This window comes from Opisthocomus hoazin, chromosome 12, assembly GCF_030867145.1.
Source record: "Opisthocomus hoazin isolate bOpiHoa1 chromosome 12, bOpiHoa1.hap1, whole genome shotgun sequence".
NCBI classification, from domain to species: domain Eukaryota; kingdom Metazoa; phylum Chordata; class Aves; order Opisthocomiformes; family Opisthocomidae; genus Opisthocomus; species Opisthocomus hoazin.
The window spans coordinates 28,209,515-28,229,017 of record NC_134425.1 but is presented as its reverse complement, the minus strand read 5'-3'; the positions used below and the strand labels follow the sequence as shown (position 1 = coordinate 28,229,017).

General features: G+C 64.9%; 1 protein-coding gene across 1 annotated transcript in view; it reads right to left on the bottom strand.

Annotated features, from left to right (window-relative positions):
- Positions 1-19,503, bottom strand: part of OSBP2 (oxysterol binding protein 2) — a 79,692-nt gene that overhangs the window by 26,633 nt on the left and 33,556 nt on the right. The window contains exon 3 of the mRNA XM_075433569.1: positions 6,823-7,073. Within this exon, the coding sequence (XP_075289684.1) occupies positions 6,823-7,073 (251 nt within the window). The remainder of the gene's footprint in view (positions 1-6,822; positions 7,074-19,503) is intronic.

The following is a 19,503-nucleotide window of genomic DNA, read 5'->3' as shown; positions in this document are numbered from 1 at the left end:
TGCGACAGACGATGAAGAAGGACCCGGAGAGAAGCAGCTTGGTGCCCCAGCCCGGGCAAGAGGCGAGCACAGCCCTCCTGATGCCAGGGCCCCAGATGGGATTCACCCTTCAAGGCCTTGCTGTTCACAGAGTCACAGAATGTTGGGGGTCGGCAGGGCCCTCTGTGGATCACCCAGCCCAACCCCCTGCCCAAGCAGGGTCACCCACAGCAGGCTGCACAGCACCGTGGCCAGGCGAGTCTGGAATATCTCCAGAGAAGGAGACTCCACAGCCTCCCTGGGCAGCCTGGGCCAGGGCTCCGTCACCCTCAGAGGGAAGAAGTTCTTCCTCGGGTTCAGCTGGAGCTTCCTCTGCTCCAGTTTGTGCCCGTTGCCCCTTGTCCTGTCGCTGGGCACCACTGGAAAGAGTCTAGCCCCGTCCTCCTGACCCCCACCCTGCAGATATTTAGAGGCATTTCTAAGGTCCCCTCGCAGCCCTCTCCAGGTTGAACAAGCCCACATCACGTCACGGCCTCCCCCTGTCCCCCCACCCCAGGGTGCAACACCCCAGGCAGGGACACGTGTGCCTGCGTGTGGGGGCACCGGCCCGGGGACCCCCGGGGTACGGGCAGGCTCCCCCGGCCGCAGCGCCCGCCTGGGCTGGCTCAGAGCTGCCGCTCGCCCCCGGGCCCTGCTGACGCGCGCCCCTGTCCGTGCCGTGCTCAGCCCCCCGGCGCACAGCCCTGCTGACCCAGCAGCTGCCCAGCAGAAATGCTCCCCGCTCTCCTCCCAACCTGCGACGGAAAAACCACCACTTGCAGGCAAAAAGCGGGAGGGCAGAGTTGCGAGAGGCACCCTTGGTGCTGGTGAGACGCGTCCCCCACCTCCTGCCACCAGGCTGCGAGGGGACCCCTGGGACAGAGCCCAAAGCCTCCCGGGGTTCAGACGAACCCAGCGAGGAGGAAGAGGGGGAGCAGCAGAGGCGAGAGACCCAGGGCACGGCGGTGACAAAGCTGCACAAGGTGTCTGCAGCACCAAGAGCCCCACGGAGGCCCTACGGACACACACAAGGTCTGGGCACCCAGACGCGCGATGTAACCTGGCTGGAAGGGCGCAACGACCACAGAGAACGATGATGATGGTGATGATGCGGGGAGCCAGAGGAAGGTCCTACCTCTCTGGTCAGATCTGATCAGAGATCCGATCTAAATTCAAAAGGCAACAAAGGATGCTCCGGAGAGAGCTGCCGCAGCTCCAAGTGCAGGGGCTGGACCCCAGCCCCGCTCTGGCAGCCACACAGCCAGGGACGGACCCCGGGTTGACCCCTGCCACCCTCCACCGCCGCCCCGGTAACAGCCCAGCACCCCCCAGTTACTCGTCCACCAGCGCCGCGCGTCCGTGGTGAAAGCGCTGCGGCCACAGAGCCCTCGCTGCAGCTTTCCCCTCCGAGGAGGATTAGGGCTTGGTTCGAGATATAATCCCAAGGCCGGGGTGTTTCTGGGTCGCTGACATGGTTTTCAATGCGCTGATTAGCGCGCGTCGTTAGCGCAGCGCAGGTCATTAACGCGGGCCGTGTTCCAGCACCGACACGGGCTCCTCCTGCGCAATGGCCACCGCCGCAGTCACCGGGCAGAGACGCCCTGCCCCGCCGCAGGGTTCTGCCCCGATCTGCAGCAGCGCAGCGTCGGCCTGGGGTGGCTGGGGCAACCCCTGCCCCGCGGGGCAAAGCCAGGGGCTCCAGCCGGCGCTTCTGCTCCCCAGCGCCTGAACTAACCCCTGTGGCACACGGACGCGCAGGGTGGGGGCTGCTCCAGCCCCACCGGCTGTGCTGGGGTGCGCTGGGAGCAGCGCTGCAGGCCGCTGTGCCCTCGCTGCTCGGCACGGTCGGGTCTGCCGGGTCGCGATGGGCCTGGGGACGCTGCGGGACGGCACCGCGCCGGCAGCACCCCGGCGTCCGAGCCCGAGGACTCTCTCCCACCACCTTTACGCAGTTCTGTAAGCAGACAGACACACAGCGGGTAACTTCGCACCAAAACCAACCATCACACACCGGGCTGGAGGCTGCTCCGGTGAACCGGCCGCCGCTCAGAGCAGGCGCTCAGCACCAGCCCGGCTGAAGCAGGAAGCCACCCCAGGGGCAGGGCTCAATGGCGGGGACGGAGGCGGCCCAGCAGCGCAGCTGGGACACGGGCAGGCAGAGGAGCGGCCCCGGAGAAGCGCAGCCCTCGCCCAGGCAGCTCGCTCCAGCACAGGCACCCAGGAGGTCCCCACAGCAACCGAGCCAGCGGCTGTGACCCCCGGCTGCGGCGCTCAGACCCTCCCCAAACCCCACCACCCCACGCCTCCACCGGGCAGATGCCACCCAGCGTCTCCAGGCGCCGAGCGTGGCGGCAGCGACCGGCCGAGCCCCGGCACACGGCCACGCTGTAACCGCTGCCGAGCCGAGCACAGCCCCGCAGGGCTCCAACGGACAGAAACGCTGCCGGGGCTGGAGCACGCAGCCTCCGGGACGCTGCTGGGCATCTCGCAGAGGCTCCGACCAACGGCCCGTGGCCGCCTTCCCCGGGGGAGAAGCAGCCATATGGTCATGGATCTCATCCTGCTCCAAGCGCTGTGCGTCGCGTGCTACAAACCCTGCCTGCGGGTTCAAGAGGGCTGAGGACGCTCTTCGCCCATGTCTCAGGGTGTCACAGGTGGGTGTCGGTGCTCCCACACGTGTTTCCTCCCTCTCCACAAAACCCTGCCTGCTCAGCACCTCCCAGCCGCCCCTCTGACCCCCGCGCCGGCCCGGCAGAGCCTTCCTCCACCTCTGCTCTTCGTAAACCTCGAGGAGAAACGCACGCTGATCTGCGCGTGGCGCAGGGCCAAGCCCAAGCCCCGCTGCTCTCTGTACTCACATCCCTGGAGGAGGCACAAAGCAGAGCGCAGCTACTGCACACTCGCACGCAGCTCGGCCGCAGCAAACCCCCTTCCCACTAAAAACCCATTTCCAGCACCGCCCCCGGCCCCGCACACTCTTCCTGACGCCCAAGCTGGCTTCCGCCGCGCGTCCGCACGGCCCTCCTGCCGCTGCCGACGCAGGAGACGGGAGCTCTCCCTGCTCCCCGGGCGAGTCTGCGCGACTCAGCGAGCGCTCTTCGTCTCTGTGCCTCTTAATTATCCCTCGAATTTGTTGCTTCTTACGTTTATGAGCCTCCCACTCCTCCCCCAGGGCAGACTGCGACTCGCTTTTCCGCGTCTCCCCCTCGCAGCCCCGCAGCCTCCTGGTCCCGGCGAGGCCAAACTCTGCCGCGAGTGCCACCCGGCGCAGCTCCGCAGGGCATCCAGGGACGGGCGAGAGGAGGGCGGACGGGGGCTCGCAGCGCTCCGGGCTTCAATGTGAGCCCTGCAACGGTCACTCCCGCCGCGTTTCATATCCTCACCTGTAAGCAAAGGTCCAACACGTCCCGCTCTGCCTCTGCCCGAACCTTCCTCCGTCCTCCCGAGCATCCAGGGGCGCCCCGAGCTGCTTCCTCCTCCCAAGGGCCGGCGGAGCAGCACCCAGCGTCGGCCAAGGCAGCACCCAGCGCACGCCGCCAGGAGGTCACCTTCGCAGCGAAGCTTGGCCACTTACATCTGCATTTATTTATTTCTACTTGCTCGCTGCCGCTCCCCGCGGCTCTGGGACATTTGCATAATCGGATCACAGGCGGCGGGATGGAAACCGCCAGCGCCGGCCCCAGAGCACCCATCCCCCGCCGAGCACCCATCCCCCGTTGAGCAGCCACCCATCCCCTCCTGAGCACCCATCCCCTGCCGCCACAGGCAGCCCAGCCGCCCCGGTCCCTGCCTGCGGCCGGGGGCACAGCGGCCACACGCGCCCCAGCCGGGAGCGGGACCCCAGGCCAGAGCCCGGGGCTGCTGGGGAGCTGGGCAGGGGCACAGGCGGCTCCCGGGGGTCTCTCGCAGCCGACGGCTCACGGGTCCAAACCCCCCTGAACCGCTCAGGGGTGCAACGGGAAAAGAAGCGCACATGGCACGACCTCAACGTGCCACCGTCCCCAGCCGGCCACGGCGCGGACACGAGCCCCGGCACCTCCGGCGAAGGCAAAGCTCCGCTGCGCAAGAGGCAGGATTCGGCCACGCCGCGTGGGAGCGGATCGGTGAGCTTCGGTGCTGGGGCAGCACGGGGAGCATCCTCAGGGCAGCAGCCGGCCACCGCCGCGGGCTGGGAGCTCTCTGCGGACACGCTGGAGGCGAGGGAGCTTCAACTTCTCTGCTGCAGGGTCCGACCAGCCAGTCCACAGCCCCCCAGGCTCCCACCGACGCGTGGCCCTGCGAAGCCCGCGGGGAGGAGGTGGGCAGGGACGGCTGGGTCTGCGCCCACTGCAGGAGATGCCTGGTCTCCCCACGCTTCCCGCAGTGACGTTTCAGGCCTCGACACCGCAGATTTTGGGACCTTCACACGGCACAGAGCCACCCCACGAGGCTCCCTCGGCAGGGCCCGCGCAGCAGCTCGCAGCAGGCATCAGCCCCGCTGAAAAGGTTCTCCTCCCCCTCTGCTCTGCCCTGGGGAGGCCCCATCTGCAGTGCTGGGTCCAGTGCTGGGCTCCCCATTTCAAGAGAGATGAGGAGCTACTGGAGAGAGTCCAGCGGAGGGCTGCGAGGATGAGGAGGGGACTGGAGCATCTCTCCTGCGAGGAGAGGCTGAGGGAGCTGGGCTTGTTCAGCCTGGAGAAGAGAAGGCTGCGAGGGGACCTTAGAAATGCCTACAAATATCTGAAGGGTGGGTGTCAGGAGGATGGGGCCAAGCTCTTTTCAGTGGTGCCCAGTGACAGGACAAGGGGCAATGGGCACAAACTGAGGCACAGGAAGTTCCGTCTGAACATGAGGAAGAACTTCTTCCCTCTGAGGGTGACGGAGCACTGGAACAGGCTGCCCAGGGAGGCTGTGGAGTCTCCTTCTCTGGAGATATTCCAGCCCCGCCTGGACGCGGTGCTGTGCAGCCTGCTCTGGGTGACCCTGCTTGGGCAGGGGGGTTGGGCTGGGGGACCCACAGAGGTCCCTGCCCACCCCCAACATTCTGGGATTCTGTAAAAGGATAAATCACGGCACAGGAAGGGACCCGCGCAGGAACTGGCGGCAGCGCAGCGGGATCACAGCCCACCACGACAGGGGGGTCAGGCCGTCAGCCCCCCGCCCCTGCCCTGCTCCCCCTCCTCCTGCCTTTCCAGCCCACCCCCAAAGCATCACTGCTCCGCGGGGGTCGGCGTCCCCCTGCCCACCGCTCCGTCACAGCCCCCTCCCCGAAATGACGGGCTCACCAGCAGGCTGGCAGAGCCGCAGCCCCCAGCCCAGCCTGCTCCTGCGGCGGCACAGCCTCTACCCCCCGACACCTCCTCGAGACGCGCGGCCGCGGGCCGGGGCACCGCAGGTCGCTGCCAACAACGGACCCCTGGCCCCTGCCGCAAACCCACCCCCCCCGCTCCTCCCCGGGCCCTCTCACCCGTTCGGCGTGTCGGACAAACCACAAACCAGTTTTATCCCTGCCCAACGGATTTTGTGCTATTCCCCACCCCCCAGACAGCCCCGCTCAAGCTTTTACCCCATCGCAGCCCCCCCAGCCCCCTCCTCTCTAGGCCAGACACCGCAAACCGCCCCGCTCAGCCCCTCCACCGCCGCTCTGCCTCCTGAGAGCGAGCCCCGGCAGCGCCCAGCACCCCGCCGCCCGCTCGCAACGCGCTGCCAGCCCCGCTCCAACCGCTCGGACGCGCTCCGGGGGGGAGCAGGGCGCAGGCAGCCCCGGTGCCCCCCCGGAACGCAGGGTGCCCGCTCAGCAAGCCCTGTGCCCCACGGCTACAACACCCCGTGAGCAGGGAGGGGGAGAACGCCAGACCACGGGGCTCCTCCTGGCCCTCCGACTCCCGCTGCGGGTTACTGCCATTTCTCAAAAGCCCACGTGAAACAGCGCACGAGCTCCTCTTGCTCAGGGCTGGGGCAGCACAGCGACGGCGCAGCTCCATTCACGATTCCCCGAGCTCTGCCTTCCTCTGTTATTCCGGGTCTGTCAGGCTTTTCAGTTCGCTTTTTTTTCCCTCTTGCTTTAAATATTTTATTTCGTTTCACTCCCCCTTCCCCTCCCCAGCGCTCCCCAGGGAAGGTCAGGCTCCCCGCGAAGGGCTGTCTCGCTGCGAGAGGGGCAGCTCCACACCCCAGGCAGAAGCCGTCCCAAAAATAACCCCAGCGCGTGGTCCCGCCACACGCAGCGCCGGGGCTGGCACCGCGTCACGACCTCCGGTCCAGGAGCGCGCCGCCGGCACGAGACAGCTCTCGCATCCCGCGGGGTGAAGTCCCCCGGTTGTGTAGAACCAGAGCAGCTTCGCGGCAGTCGGCGAGGACGCAGGCGACACGGGGCGGGGGGTCTGACCCTGCAGCGGGCTGCGAACTGCCGTGCAGCCAGCAAGGCACCCCCAGGGCCAGCAGAAAACCCCCTCTGCACCCTGAGCCTCCGCGTCACCCAGCTCTGCACCCAAAACGGCCTCTTCCAGAGCAGCCTCCCCAGAAACCACGCTGTGAGGGCACAGCAGGCCGGTGTCTCGGGGGGTTACGCGCCCATGCCCGCTGCCCGGGCTGCACCTTCCCGAATCCCCATCCCCTCGCCGCGGCGCTGAGCCAGCGCTGAGCTCCCGCCCGCGCCCCAGCCGCACGCGAACGCAGCCAACACACGGCTCCCGCAGAGAGCTAGCGCCCAGGGACAACACGGGGCCGTGCCGGGGGGGGAGCAGGACAATGGAGGAAGCGGAGGAGAAACCCGCCTCTCCCTCAGCCCCTCGCACCCGCGGCGGCTCGGCCGGCGGCACTTACGTTGATCATAGCATTGGAGGTGATGCGGAAGAGCGTGGCCCGTTCGTTCACCGCCTTGATCTTCTCGCCGCTCTCGGCTGGCAGCCTGAGGCTCTCCAGCTCGCTGAGCGAGCGCTGCAGGGCCGCGCCGTGCTTGGCGATCAGGTCATTGCAGGTGCTTAGGTCCTCCAGCTTCCCCGAGAGCGTCCGCAGCGTGCCGTGCAGCTCGCTCTTGTCTGACTGCGAGGCGGGCTCCTCGTCGCCCGAGTCGTCTGCGAAGGGAGGGATGGAGAGAAAACGGTTTCCATGGTTACCCCCGGACCGCGCTACCCCGCCGGCGCTGCGGGCAGGGGACCTCCTGCCTCCCCCCGTGAGCTGGGGGCCCCCGTGTCCCCAGGAGCGGAGCATGGTGCCGGGGAGCGATCCGGGACGTCGCCCGGAGCCCGTGGCTGTCGCCGGGATGCGGTTCAGGGCTGGGCGAGGGGGTCACGGGGCGAGCGTGCCGGTGGTACCGGGGACGGGCCACACGCCAAACCCACGCACGGCCACGGAGCCGGGCGCCGCCTCGACGCACCCAGTGCTGGGGACAAACCTCGCAGGGGCTCTGCAAGGAGAAAACCAGGAAAAACTGCTGCACCCAAGGGAAAGGGTGCAAAGGCACAGCGGGGAGGAACGGCCTTCACCAGAAACCCTCCTCACGCCTTCCGAGGGCGGAAAGCTCCACGGCCAGCACCTCAGGTACAGCAGAAGCCGTTATTCCTGCAACTCCACAACACCCGGGTGACTTCAGACCAGAAACCCAACCCCGAACCGAGCTGCGAGTGCAAGGCAGCGCTCCTCGGACCGCCGCACCGCGAAGAGCTGAGCAGCTCCGAGCGATGGCGCTGCCCAACGCGGGCACAACAGGGCGAGTGGAGCAGGTCCTGCGCCCCATCCCCGCCCCCGAAGTTCAGCTGAGGTTTCTCCAGGCGCACCCCAAGCCTCCAAGGCAGCAGAGCAGGGAGCAGCCCCTCCACCTCCCCTCCCTCCACCACCCGCTTCTGGATTAAATGGAGATGGGGACTGGCAAAACCCGCCCCATCTCCTGGGCCAGGACCGGGGGAGCCGGGGTGAGGACGTCCCCAGGCCTGCCGGGCTCAGGGACCCCCCGATGCCGCAGCGAGCGGCCTGCAGGGATGCCTCGGCTCTAAGGGCGGAGCAGCACAGCCCCTGTCTGGGCTGCACGAAAAGGAGGAAAGCCCACACTCCACTGGTGGTGGGCGTGTGGTTTTCATTCGTGGATCACTTCTCAGACCTTTCGAAACGCTGCAGATACCGAGAGCGGTGTTCTGGTGTCGCTCCTCCCGATTCCAGCGCTCCCGAGCCAGGCGAGGAAACCAGACCAAGGGCACCCTGCACCTCACGGTGCCGGAGCGGAGCTTCCACGGCAAGAGCCGGAGCAACCCGGGCGGCACCAAGGGACCACCGACCCGGAGCGCGGGCAGCAGCCAAGCACAGCACGGTGCGGCACCGCGTCTTGTGGCTACGGGGCTGCCCAGCAAGGACGCGACGGGACACGGCAGCCCGGCCCAGGGACAAGGCTCAACCACCCAGCAGGATTGACCCCAGCTGCCCGAGGACAATGGCAAACATGTCCCAGCCCTGCGGGACTCAGGGCGCAGAGCAGAGCGCAGGCAGCTCCGCGCAGCCGAGCGCGTGCCCGTGGCCGGCACCACCTCTGCAGCCCCAGCGCCCAGGGCCAATCCGGGCTTCTGTGACCGACAGCAGAACAAAAATATCCCAAGCAACGTCATTAGCTGTGATCATCTGCAATCCAGGCACAGAAAGCAGGAAACACAACGGCACAGCTACCCTCGGATCGGAGCAAGTTAACGCAGAAACGATCACGCAAAGCACCCGAACAACCTCGTTGCCGTCCCCCATGCGAGAGCTCTGACACCAGCTCTGAAGTTGGGTTTCCAACCCCCCACCAACGCTGAAACACCTCCCAGTGCCGAAACACCCCACGCCTCGCCGCCGTCGCAGCACCGGCACAGCCCGGGCAGCAGCGAACAAGTCCCTGGAAACTCCTGCGACCTCACCTCGCTCCCGGGAGGTTTTTTGGCTGAGAAGGTGGTTACTTGCGCAATCCTGGCTTCAGGAAGGCTGGGAGGCTGAGAGACGTCTCAGCTTCACCTACGGGTGCGGCACTGGGAAATGCATCCTCCAAGGGCCAGGAAAAAGCCATTTCTGGCAGCCCAGCCTTCCGCGCTCGCTGCGCACACAGCGCTCACCGGAGCCCTCGGCACCCTCCAGCCGCGGGCTGCCGGCGGCACGCTCCGATCCAGCCCGGGGCCAGCGTGCGGACCAGCGCTGCCGCACCTCTCCTTCCTGGGAGCCCGAAGGAAAGCTGCAATTCCCTTTGCTAAGGCTGGTGAAACACCCCGAAGGTCAGGAAATACTCACGGAGAGAGAGGGTCTGTCCAGGGCTCCTCGTCTGAGGACAAAAACCGCAGGCGATTCGCAGAGGCAAACCTGCAGCTGGCCCGGCAGCCTGGCAGCACGCGGGGCTTCAGCAGCCGCCCCAGTGGGAGGCTTCCTGGTCACAGCGGGTCAAGATCACAAAACGTCTTGGAAGCTGGAGAAGATCATATTCCCAAATGCCTGAGAGCTAGGGAGGGGGAAATCACAGCTCCCAACTATTTTATCCATCCCTGGCGATGGCCAACAGGCTCAACTTGGAAGACCCCTGTTAAGGGCAAAGCCGCTCCTCACCGAGGCCGAGCACGGACGCGGCACGGCGGGGCATCGGCGAGGCTCTGCTGCGTGACCACCAAGGCAGGGCAGCGCAGCACCCCTCGCCAGCCCGCTCCAGCCCCACGGCAAGGGAGCGTCGGCAGAGTGAGGAGTGCGTGAGGGCGAGGAACGGCCAGGCCCCTGGCATCGCCCCGCAGACCCCGGCGCGACGTCTTCCAGCGCAGTGAGCGCGCCCCAACCCAAAGGGAGTTTTCACGATAGCTCTGAAGAGGGGTTTCAGACACGAGCAGGGGATGGGGGGGAAGCTGCCAGAAGCAGGGCGGTGAGGGCTTGCTGAGGCAGAGGATGCTCTGTGCTCGCTGCCTCTGGACGCTGCCCTTACACCAGTTTGGCCCTTCTGGATCCTCAGCTCCGAGCCCAAGCTGCCTCCCAGCAGCTCCTAAATCCCATCACACCCCCAACCAACGTCCACCCGCTGGGCAGGGCCAGGGCGGGCTGGGGACCGCGTGCCTGGCACCATCAAAGGGCACAGAGGCTGTGCTGGAGCCGGGACGGCATCCCCGCTCCCGTCACACCGGAGACCCTCCAAGGCCACAGGGACTGTTCTAACGCACGGTCTCCAGCCCCACCATGCTCCAGCGCCGCCCCAGCACCCCCTGCCCCTCCTCTGCGATGGATCCCCCTCCTTCTGTGGTGCTTCGACCGGACCCTCACCCCCCGCGCCGCGCGCAGCCGGTGCTGCCAGCAGCTGCTCCACCATCTGCTCTCCGCAGAAGACAGCCGCAAGCCTTCAGCGGGCTGGCAGGGGGCTGCCCAGCCCGGGACCCCCACATGATGGATGTGGGTGCCCCCGGGCCCCCCCGAGGAGCAGCATGTCCCCAGCTAAGCAGCTTCCCTCTGCTCATCCTGCTCCTCAGCACAGGGCCGGTTCCCAGCGGAAGGCAGGAGGCTCAGCAGGACCCCGCGTCACTCCCCTGCACCGAGCAGCAGCCACCCAAGACGACAAACACAAAGGGCTGGCAGCGAGTGCTGCACAGCGCGCTGCCGCCCTGCTCGCTCGGGTTCCTCTCGCTCCGGGGCCCTGGATGAGCCAGCCTGGCTCTCACCGCGTCCCCAAGGCAAAGCCAGCGGTCCCCAGAGCCTTCCTCACAGCCCTGGGGACCACCACTGACTGGTGTGCACCCCGCTCGCCCTCCTGCAGCCAAGCGTCGCACCGACGGCGGGCACGCTGCTCGGAGCAGGGCTCGGTGCCGGCGTCCGTCCCCACAGGGACCCTGGGCTGGAGGCGGCCCCGAGTTGGGGGTCTTTTTGCCAGGGGACCTTAGAAATGCTTACAAATATCTGCAGGGTGGGTGTCAGGAGGATGGGACCAGGCTCTTTCCAGTGGTGCCCAGTGACAGGACAAGGGGCAACGGGCACAAACTGAAGCAGAGGAAGCTCCAGCTGAACCCGAGGAAGAACTTCTTCCCTCTGAGGGTGATGGAGCCCTGGAACAGGCTGCCCAGAGGGGCTGTGGAGTCTCCTTCTCTGGAGATATTCCAGACCCGCCTGGACAAGGTCCTGTGCAGCCTGCTGTAGGTGACCCTGCTTGGGCAGGGGGTTGGGCTGGGTGACCCACAGAGGGCCCTGCCGACCCCGAACATTCTGTGGTTCTGTGATTCTGTGTGGGCCGAGGCGGTGTGCACGGTGTCACCAGCCACGCGGGAGCACGACGCAAGCCCAGAACGCAGCCATCTGCCTGCGGCACCAGGCAGGGCTACCAGGACAGGCAGCGCGGGCGCCCGGTAACCCACGCGAGAGCTACCACGGCTTCCCACCCCCCCTCGCCCTCCCGCGCCGGGCAGGGTCCACAAATGCAGCCGCCGCCTTGCGATCCTCAGTTTGTGTCGCTCGCCGTGCCCACGGGCACCATCTGCAACCCAGGGCTCCGCCGCACCACGCGCCACCGTCAGCAGCAGATGTTAACGGACCTCCTCTCCGGGAACCCGCACACACTGCAGCCCTCACGCCACGAGCCCTGCGAGCCCAGCCCCGTCGCTCCCCGTCTCGTGCTTTGTCTTGACTTGTGAACCAACTTCCCGGCCATCCGCTGCGATTTTTATGTGCGGGGCACTGGCATGGAGCGGTTGCCATAGGAACAGCCAGCCTCATGGTAAACTGGGAAGATTATTTTTGGAGCCGTGACGCTATTTAATCTGTGTCAAATGGACCGGCCGCTATCGGCCGCACGCCTCTTCGGGCTTGTTCCTCAGCCCGGAGAGCAGCACAGAACCGCAGCGCCCAGAGCAGCCTCTGACGAGGAGGCCTCGAGGGCCGAAGCTCCCTGCACGCCTCCCTTTTCTGCCTCGAACACGTCCCTCAGGTAAGCGTCTCCCATGGTGCGCCATTTCTGTGGAGCTGGTGGAAACGCCACGGGCTGGAGCCACGCGGCAGGCACGTCCCCGCGCCGGGGCTTTGGACTGCAGGGAAACCCAGCAGGACGGTGCCCGCCAGAGGCACTGCCACGCACCCCGAAACCAGGGAGCCCACCGAGGGCTTCTGTATCAGAACAGGCGAAGAAACCCCATTTATCTGGCAAAAGCCTCTTCCCTCGCACAGGCAGAGTGGAGGAGCTCCAGGAGGACCAGGGAGCATCGAAGCCAACCTCTGCTGCGGCAACCCCAGACAGCACCACGAGCCCCGGCTCCTCACCAGAGCCCACCCCCCTCCTCAGGAGACCCCCGGCTCGTCCCACCGCCAGCCAGCCGCCGGCCCCACGCCAACACGCCAGCCCTTCCCGCCCGGGACGATCCGCACCTCGGGAATGCCAATCGCCCGTCGCTTCTCGGCTGGAGCAATTTCCACGTTGGCTCTAGAAGACTCATCTGCTTTCATCACTTTTAATAGCTATGAATATTAAATGGAAATGAGTATCTCTATTTAATGGCCCCGCCCGGCTGCCAGAAGACAGATGGATTTCTCACAGCATCCGCAGACGCAGGCACAGCCGGCGCTTCTGTGGTTATGAAGAATTACACTGGGAATTAATCACCAAAATAGTGCAGCAGATAATCGTTCGCAAATCAGCCCAGATTCGGGCGATCACTTCGCAATTCTCCCCAGCCTGGCAAGGCTATTTCTTCTCCCTGCCAACGCAAACGGGAAGCTGTTCGAGCAAACGGAGGCCTAAAAATAGCGAGTGCTGCCTGCTCGTGACAAGGCGCGAGGGTGCCGGTCTCAGCCGGGGACGCGGGCCGTGGGCGCCAGCCGAGGTGACGGGGCTCCAGAGCTCAGCTCCAGAGCCCAGAGAGCCCTGCTCCTCGCACAGCATCCCGCCAGGATCGCCCCAAATCCAGGGGTACTGTGGGGAGCAGGGAAACGAAGAGGTCTTGCAGCAAGGTAAGCCTAAGGACGTGAGCGACATGGCCTGGGCTGGGCGCAGAGACCTCCAAGGTGCCTCCAGACCCCAGCTCCTTCGCAGCTCCGCGTGCTTCACCACCTTCAGCGCTTGCTTCTGGTTAGCAGTTGGGTGCAAGACCGGGCTGTGACAACATGGGAAATTCAACGTACGTGTCCGGTTAAAAATTAACAGGTAGAATAAGCGGGATACAAAAACGGGCTTAAACGCTTTTGGGGCCTTTCTTTGGACGACAGCTTGGACAACACAGCACCCTGCTCCTACCAGGCCACACTGAAATAAAGAAGGTGAGCAACTTCTTCTGCTTGGATTTTAAAAAACTTTACTGCTGCCTCTCGATTTCTGCAGCCATGACTTCCTCAGCAGCTCGGTGCGGCTGGCTGGAGCCAACCCACGGGGAGCAGCGACGCCTCCCCGAGCCCCAGCAGCGCTTGCTTTCTTGGTAAGCGAACACCGCAGCGAGACACGGACTGCACAGACCGAGGACGACACCACTGAGACAGGGACAAGAGGCAGCTGGGGTTAATCCCTCCGCCTCACACCCGGCACAGACCGCAGCTTACAGAACACCCACCAGGCAAACGCGGACCAGCGTGGCAGCGCACGTGCCGCAGGGCGCCGGGACCCCGAAGCCTGACCCCCAGCCGCCGCCTCGGTGGGAACACTGCTCCCGAGAGGAGGCTGCACGCGGGATTTCGTCACCGCGTCGCTGCACTGGCGGAGGCTAACCGAAACCACCGACGGGTCTCGGTCTGCTCCGGCACCAGCCCCCGCCGCTCTCCTGGCGCTGACGAAGACTCATTTCCCAACCAGGTGAGCAGCCGGCTCCGTCCCGCCGTCGCATGACGGCCCACCCCGGCCACCAGCCTCACTTCACACCTGGAGCTGCCTCGGGACCGCGGCCCCAGCGCCCACCAGCCTCCAGACGAAGGCTGGCTCCGGGGCACGCAGACCCTCCCTGAGGTGCTGCAGGAACGCCGGAGGAGCACGCTTCCAGCCAGGACCCGCGCCAAGCTCCATGCTCACCATCCAGCTGGCAAGCAAACGGTGTCCGTCCCACCGCAGCGCAGCACCGTACAGGAGACCCCAACTCACCCGCTGCTCTTGGCACAGGCCACCCTTGCCACGCGGGTCGGGGACCAGTGGCGCGACACCAGGGACGAATTCTGACCCACCGCACGTTATGAAACACGTTCCTAAAACACACGCCGGAGCGCAGGGTGCACACAGCAGTGCATCAAAGCGGGAGAAAGCCAAAGTGTTTTCATTACGATTACTGCTGCGTTCCCTGGCCAGCTATTGAACATTTTATCGCTGCAATTAGAAAACGATGATGCTGCCAGTCCATCAGCCTCAGCAGCAAACGCTGCACTTCCTCGGGATGGCAGTCCCTCGCTCTTCCCAGCACACACGGCATTTTCCCAATCGCCGAAGCAGCTCCCGTAAGCTGCTGAGTTCGGCTACGAAGACGTCCAGACGGGTTTAAGACGCACCGAAAGGCAGGGTTTAAACTTCAAGTAAGATGGGTACGTTGAAGAAACGGCGACTGAAATGCATGACAAATGCAAGGTACCACGCTGTACACCGGGCAGAGAGAATCAGCCCAAGGGATATTGGGCAGCTGCCCGGTTCGCAGAAAAGGACCCGATAATCACGGCTTATTACCAATCCAATATAAATTACAATGGAACTTTCGAAAACGAGCTAAAAAAAGCAAATAAATTCTGGGTTATAGGAACAGAAAAGTCCTGTCTGAGACACACGATGTAGTTTCTGGTAAGTCCTCACCGGCCTACGCCCAGGGTGGGATGCAGCGCTCCTCGGACAGACGTGCCCCATAAAGACTCACCCACGGGGACGACGTCGGGGCCGGGAAGCACAGCCCGCAGGGAGAGACCGCACGACAGCGTTCCGCAGGCGTGGGCGAGAACCAGCCGGGGCCACGCCAGCAGCCTGCAAATAACAACCTGCCTGAAGTACAGCAGGGACCGATCTGCTCTCCACGTCCCTGCGAGCCGAGCGGAGGCAGCGCCGAGCTCCACGGCTGCGGAGCCTCTGGGTGTGCGGGACGGCTGCCCCAGCGCCGGGCAGGGACCGGGAGACGCCCGGGGACAGAGCATCGCTGCGACGGAGCCAGCCTGCCCTGGGGCAGCCGGGGAGGTCCACAGGCCTCCTGCAGCCCCCTCCCACAAGACTCCGATCACTTGAAAGCAAAACCACAGGCTAGAGACCGCTCGGGAAGCGACTCTGCCCAAAGGGGCAGCCACGGAGGCCACGGCACGGCATGAGCCAGACCCGAGTCCTGCCGCGGTGGCAGGACGCTCCCCCTGCCTCTGCACACACACACGTAGACACACACACATTACACACACATGGGATGAAGCCTGGGCAGCAGCAGTGCTGTTTTCACAAGCCTTTCAGGCGGATTTCTTCAAAAGCTTTCCAAAACTTTTCTCAAGAGAAGCCAGGGCTGTCTTTGAGAGATCTCGGTCTGCTGCCTTCTGGAGCGGGTGGAGCTTTGTCTTTCTGTTCGCTCTGTCCTTTCTGTCCTTTGACAGAATCTTCCGCTCTCTGTTTCCACCGGAATAAAAAGTCTGGCAGCCACCAGGAGAACCACGGAGCTAGACCTCAAACCTGCAGAACGGGAGTCCCAGGGCCTGAGGAGCAGAGCTGGCAGGAACGTAAGAGGAGGTGACACGAGCCCAGCTGATGCTCTTGTTTGAACGTTGAGAGCCAAAGTTGGTCCCGCTGGGAGCTGGTTCTGGGGAGGGGGAGCAGCGACCCGAACGGCGGCAGGAAGAGACCGCAGGGCTGCGACCGCACCGGCCCCACGATCACACAGACGATGGCCAAACTCACCCGTGCCGGGGCTTCAGGCGGCAGGCACCAGCGCGCGTCTGCCAGGACGCAGGGGGTCGGCTCCACGGGCACACCAGGGGCCGGGCAGCCCGTCCCCGAAGCTCTGCCACCGGGATGCTTCCCAGAGCGGCTCGGGGAAGGACACACCGCAGCCCCCTGCTGCCAGACCCGCCAGCTAACGCGGCCTGGCCGCGAGACCCGGGGCTCCGCACAGCACCGGAGCTGCAGGGTCCTGAGTCAGCTCACCCCAGGGTTCGGAGATGCAGCCACGTGGGCCGAGCTGCCAGCCCGCTGCCGTGGACGCCCACCCGCCAACGCACTGCTTGGGGCTGCTTTGTGCTCCCAAACGCGACAGCTCCTTCCTGAGATGCTACCGCGCCCGGGTTTCACTCTGCGAACCCGGGGATCACCCAGCCTGGTTCTTCTCTCCTGGAGATGACGTAGCTGGCTGCCCTGGGCCGGGGAGGAGGTCTGAAGAACCGAGCTCCCGCGCCTTCACCCTGACGGACAGCAGGTCAAAGCCAGCCTGAAGCTGCCCGACCCTGTGCCAGGGCAACCCGGGAGCCTCAACGAGCGCTCTGAGGCTCCTCGGTGTCCGTCCACCCCTGCACCGAGCCGGAGCAGCTCCCCAGAGTGCGCCGCCCCATCCTCCTCGCGGCCAGGCCAGTCTCCTCCGGGGCTCACACGGGTCCCACCAGGAGCCGCAGAGACCAGCACCCCGGCAGCAGCTCTGCGGGACCACACAGTGGGACAGGCAGCGGCTCCACTCTCGACACAGCAGTCGCTCTTGATGTTTTGCTCCAGAAAGACCCTCTAAACCAGCAGATTGCCCCTGGAATCGCTCCAGCAGCAGCCGGGTTTGGCCGGGGAAGAGCACGGACAGGGAGCAGGGCCATCACCCGACGCAGCGTCCTCTCCCCTGTGCCGCCTCGTCGGTAAAAACGGAAAAAGCAAACCAAGTGCTGCTGCACACAGGGTCTCCTCTGCAGACCCGCTCGGACAAAGCCGGGAGTTCATCTCCAGTTCTATAGACCCTTTTCTGGTCTCTAATTACTCCATCAGCATCCCAAGATGGCCACTTCCTCCCTAATTACTCCCCTCCCTATTTAAGACAGAGCTAATAAGCCCTAATAAGCCCTCACTGTTCGCAGTTGCTGCCGATCAGCCCTGAGGGGAGACCCACCTCCAGCACTGCCAGCAACGAGGGGCAGAGCGGGCATCACGTGGAGAGAAAAGGCAGGGTCCCTGCCCTCGGCACGGGCTTCCGCTGCCTCGCCGAGCTGGCGGGGCTCGGTGCCGGGGAGCAGGTGGCTCGGCCAGCCCGGGACGCAACGCAGTGCTCCCCGTTCGCAACGCGGGGCTCCCTTCGGACGTGCTGCCCCGCGCGCCCGTCCACCAGCCCCGGGGGGCTGCGGAGCTGCCCAAAGCCCGCGGTGCCTCGCCGTGTGCCAGGGACGCTGGCACGGCCACCTCCGCCGGGCGCGGGGCGGGAGGGCCAGCTCCTGCCTCGCCTCTGCCCGCGAGCCTCCCGGCTGCCCCTGCCTGCCCTCACGCTGGTTACAACGAGAGCAATTCCCAGCGTGAAACATCTCCGCACGCCCCACGGACACCCCTGTGCCGCCGTGTCACCGCTGCGGCTGGCAAAACCCTTCGGAGCGAAGAGACCCGGGCAGGGCACACGGAAACCCACGCCTTGTAACGTACCTAACAGATCTCAAGCACTGGCTTTAGTTAAAAACAGCTGGATCCAGCAGCCCTGATTACAGACTCTGAGCGCACTCACGGAGGGCAAACAGCAGCCACAAGCGGCGGATAAACCGCCGCTGTCGTAACGAACACCCACGGCAGCTCTGGCCAGCATGGCCCCGGTGCACACTACAGAGCTCTCCCGACCGCAGCCGACCCAGCGACCAAGGATTCAGCATCTCCTCCAGCTCTCACACCTCGGGAAGGTGCCTCTCCAGCCAGATGCTTGGCAGAGGAACCACGTCCCAGGGCAGGGACGGGACGCGGCCGTCAGGGGACAGGGATCAGGTATGACTATTTCGGGCTTCCTCTGCTGGGGGATGGCCACGCCAAGGAAGGAGCTGTCGAAACTCCCAGCAAGAGCCACCCCCCCCGGGAGATTTCTAAAAAGATCTGGAAAAAGGCTGAGTCAATGCTTCTGCTTTTGGAAGCGGGCTGCAGCACTGCCCATCACCAAGGGTGCAGCAGCCGCGCCGGCCTGGTCCCTGCCTGTAATTTAATCCAACGCTCGTTACACAGCCAGTTTGGTCTGCACATCAACGCCAAACATTCACAGAATCACAGAACCCCAGCATGGCAGGGGTTGGCAGGGCCCTCTGGGGTCACCCAGCCCAACCCCCTGCCCAAGCAGGGTCACCCAGAGCAGGCTGCACAGCACCGCGGCCAGGCGGGGCTGGAATATCTCCAGAGAAGGAGACTCCACAGCCTCCCTGGGCAGCCTGGGCCAGGGCTCCGTCACCCTCAGAGGGAAGAAGTTCTTCCTCATGTTCAGCTGGAGCTTCCTCTGCTTCAGTTTGTGCCCGTTGCCCCTTGTCCTGTCGCTGGGCACCACTGGAAAGAGTCTGGCCCCGTCCTCCTGACCCCCCCCCGGCAGATATTTATCAGCATTTCTAAGGTCCCCTCGCAGCCTTCTCTCCTCCAGGCTGAACAAGCCCAGCTCCCCCAGCCTTCCAGCTGGACCATGAAACAAACACACACTGCTGCGCACGCTGCTACAGAAATGTGTTCCTCCACGACGTACTGCATGGCCCGGCAGCAGCGACCCCCCCGCGTCTGCACCGCGGTGTGGGTGCTCTCACCCCGCAGCCCGACACGCCGACGACCCAGCCCAGGGAGCCCTAGCTGCAGCAGCCCAGGACCCAACCTACCTCGGGTGACTATCGTCCTCGCTGCCACCCAACGGGAGCAACAGACGGCGTCTGCTGAGTGGGGGACGCGGCGAGGCACCCAGGCCCCACCGTTGCAGACACCAAGCAGACCTGGCGAGGGATATTTCTGCTGCAAATTCCCTCTGCGAGCAGGAGCATCGCTGCTTCTGCTGGAAAGAGCTCCGAGATCCTCAAGATTAACTGACGATAAGCTAATTAAATTTATCTGTCAGCTACCTACCGGTCTTTTTATGCACGGTCAGTGTGGTCTTTGTATTCCTGCTATGACCCGTCATCGCAACGCAGAATAAACCCTATTTCCATAACGCAGAACAAAACACTTCACTCTGTGGAGACAGATTTCAACCCCTCGGATCTTCCTCCTTAACTTGGCTGACATCAACAGCCAAGATCCCATCGGCTCTAACCGAGCCGAAGGGGGCCTTGAACACGCAAACACAGAGGAGTGAAAAAAAACCAGCACACACTTTCATTCCCTTTTCACCTTTTTGTGTCTCTGCCCAGTTGGGAGGCAGGCACTGCTTGCGCCTTATGAGCACAAACGAAAGCACCCCGAGCCACCCGAAGCCCCCAGGCCGGGCACTTGGCTCGCGAGGAGTCTCCCGCCCGGCAAACGCCAGGGCCAGCGCTGCCCAGGCTGCTCAGCGCAGCCGCCACCGCGTCGTACACACCGCAGCCGGCTCCTTCGGTGACACAAGCGGATTTAAGGCCCAAATTTTCATAGGAAGCAGCCATTACCGCAGAGGATTTCCAATGCAAAGCAAAGCATCCTTGGGAAATATTTCTGCTTCCAGA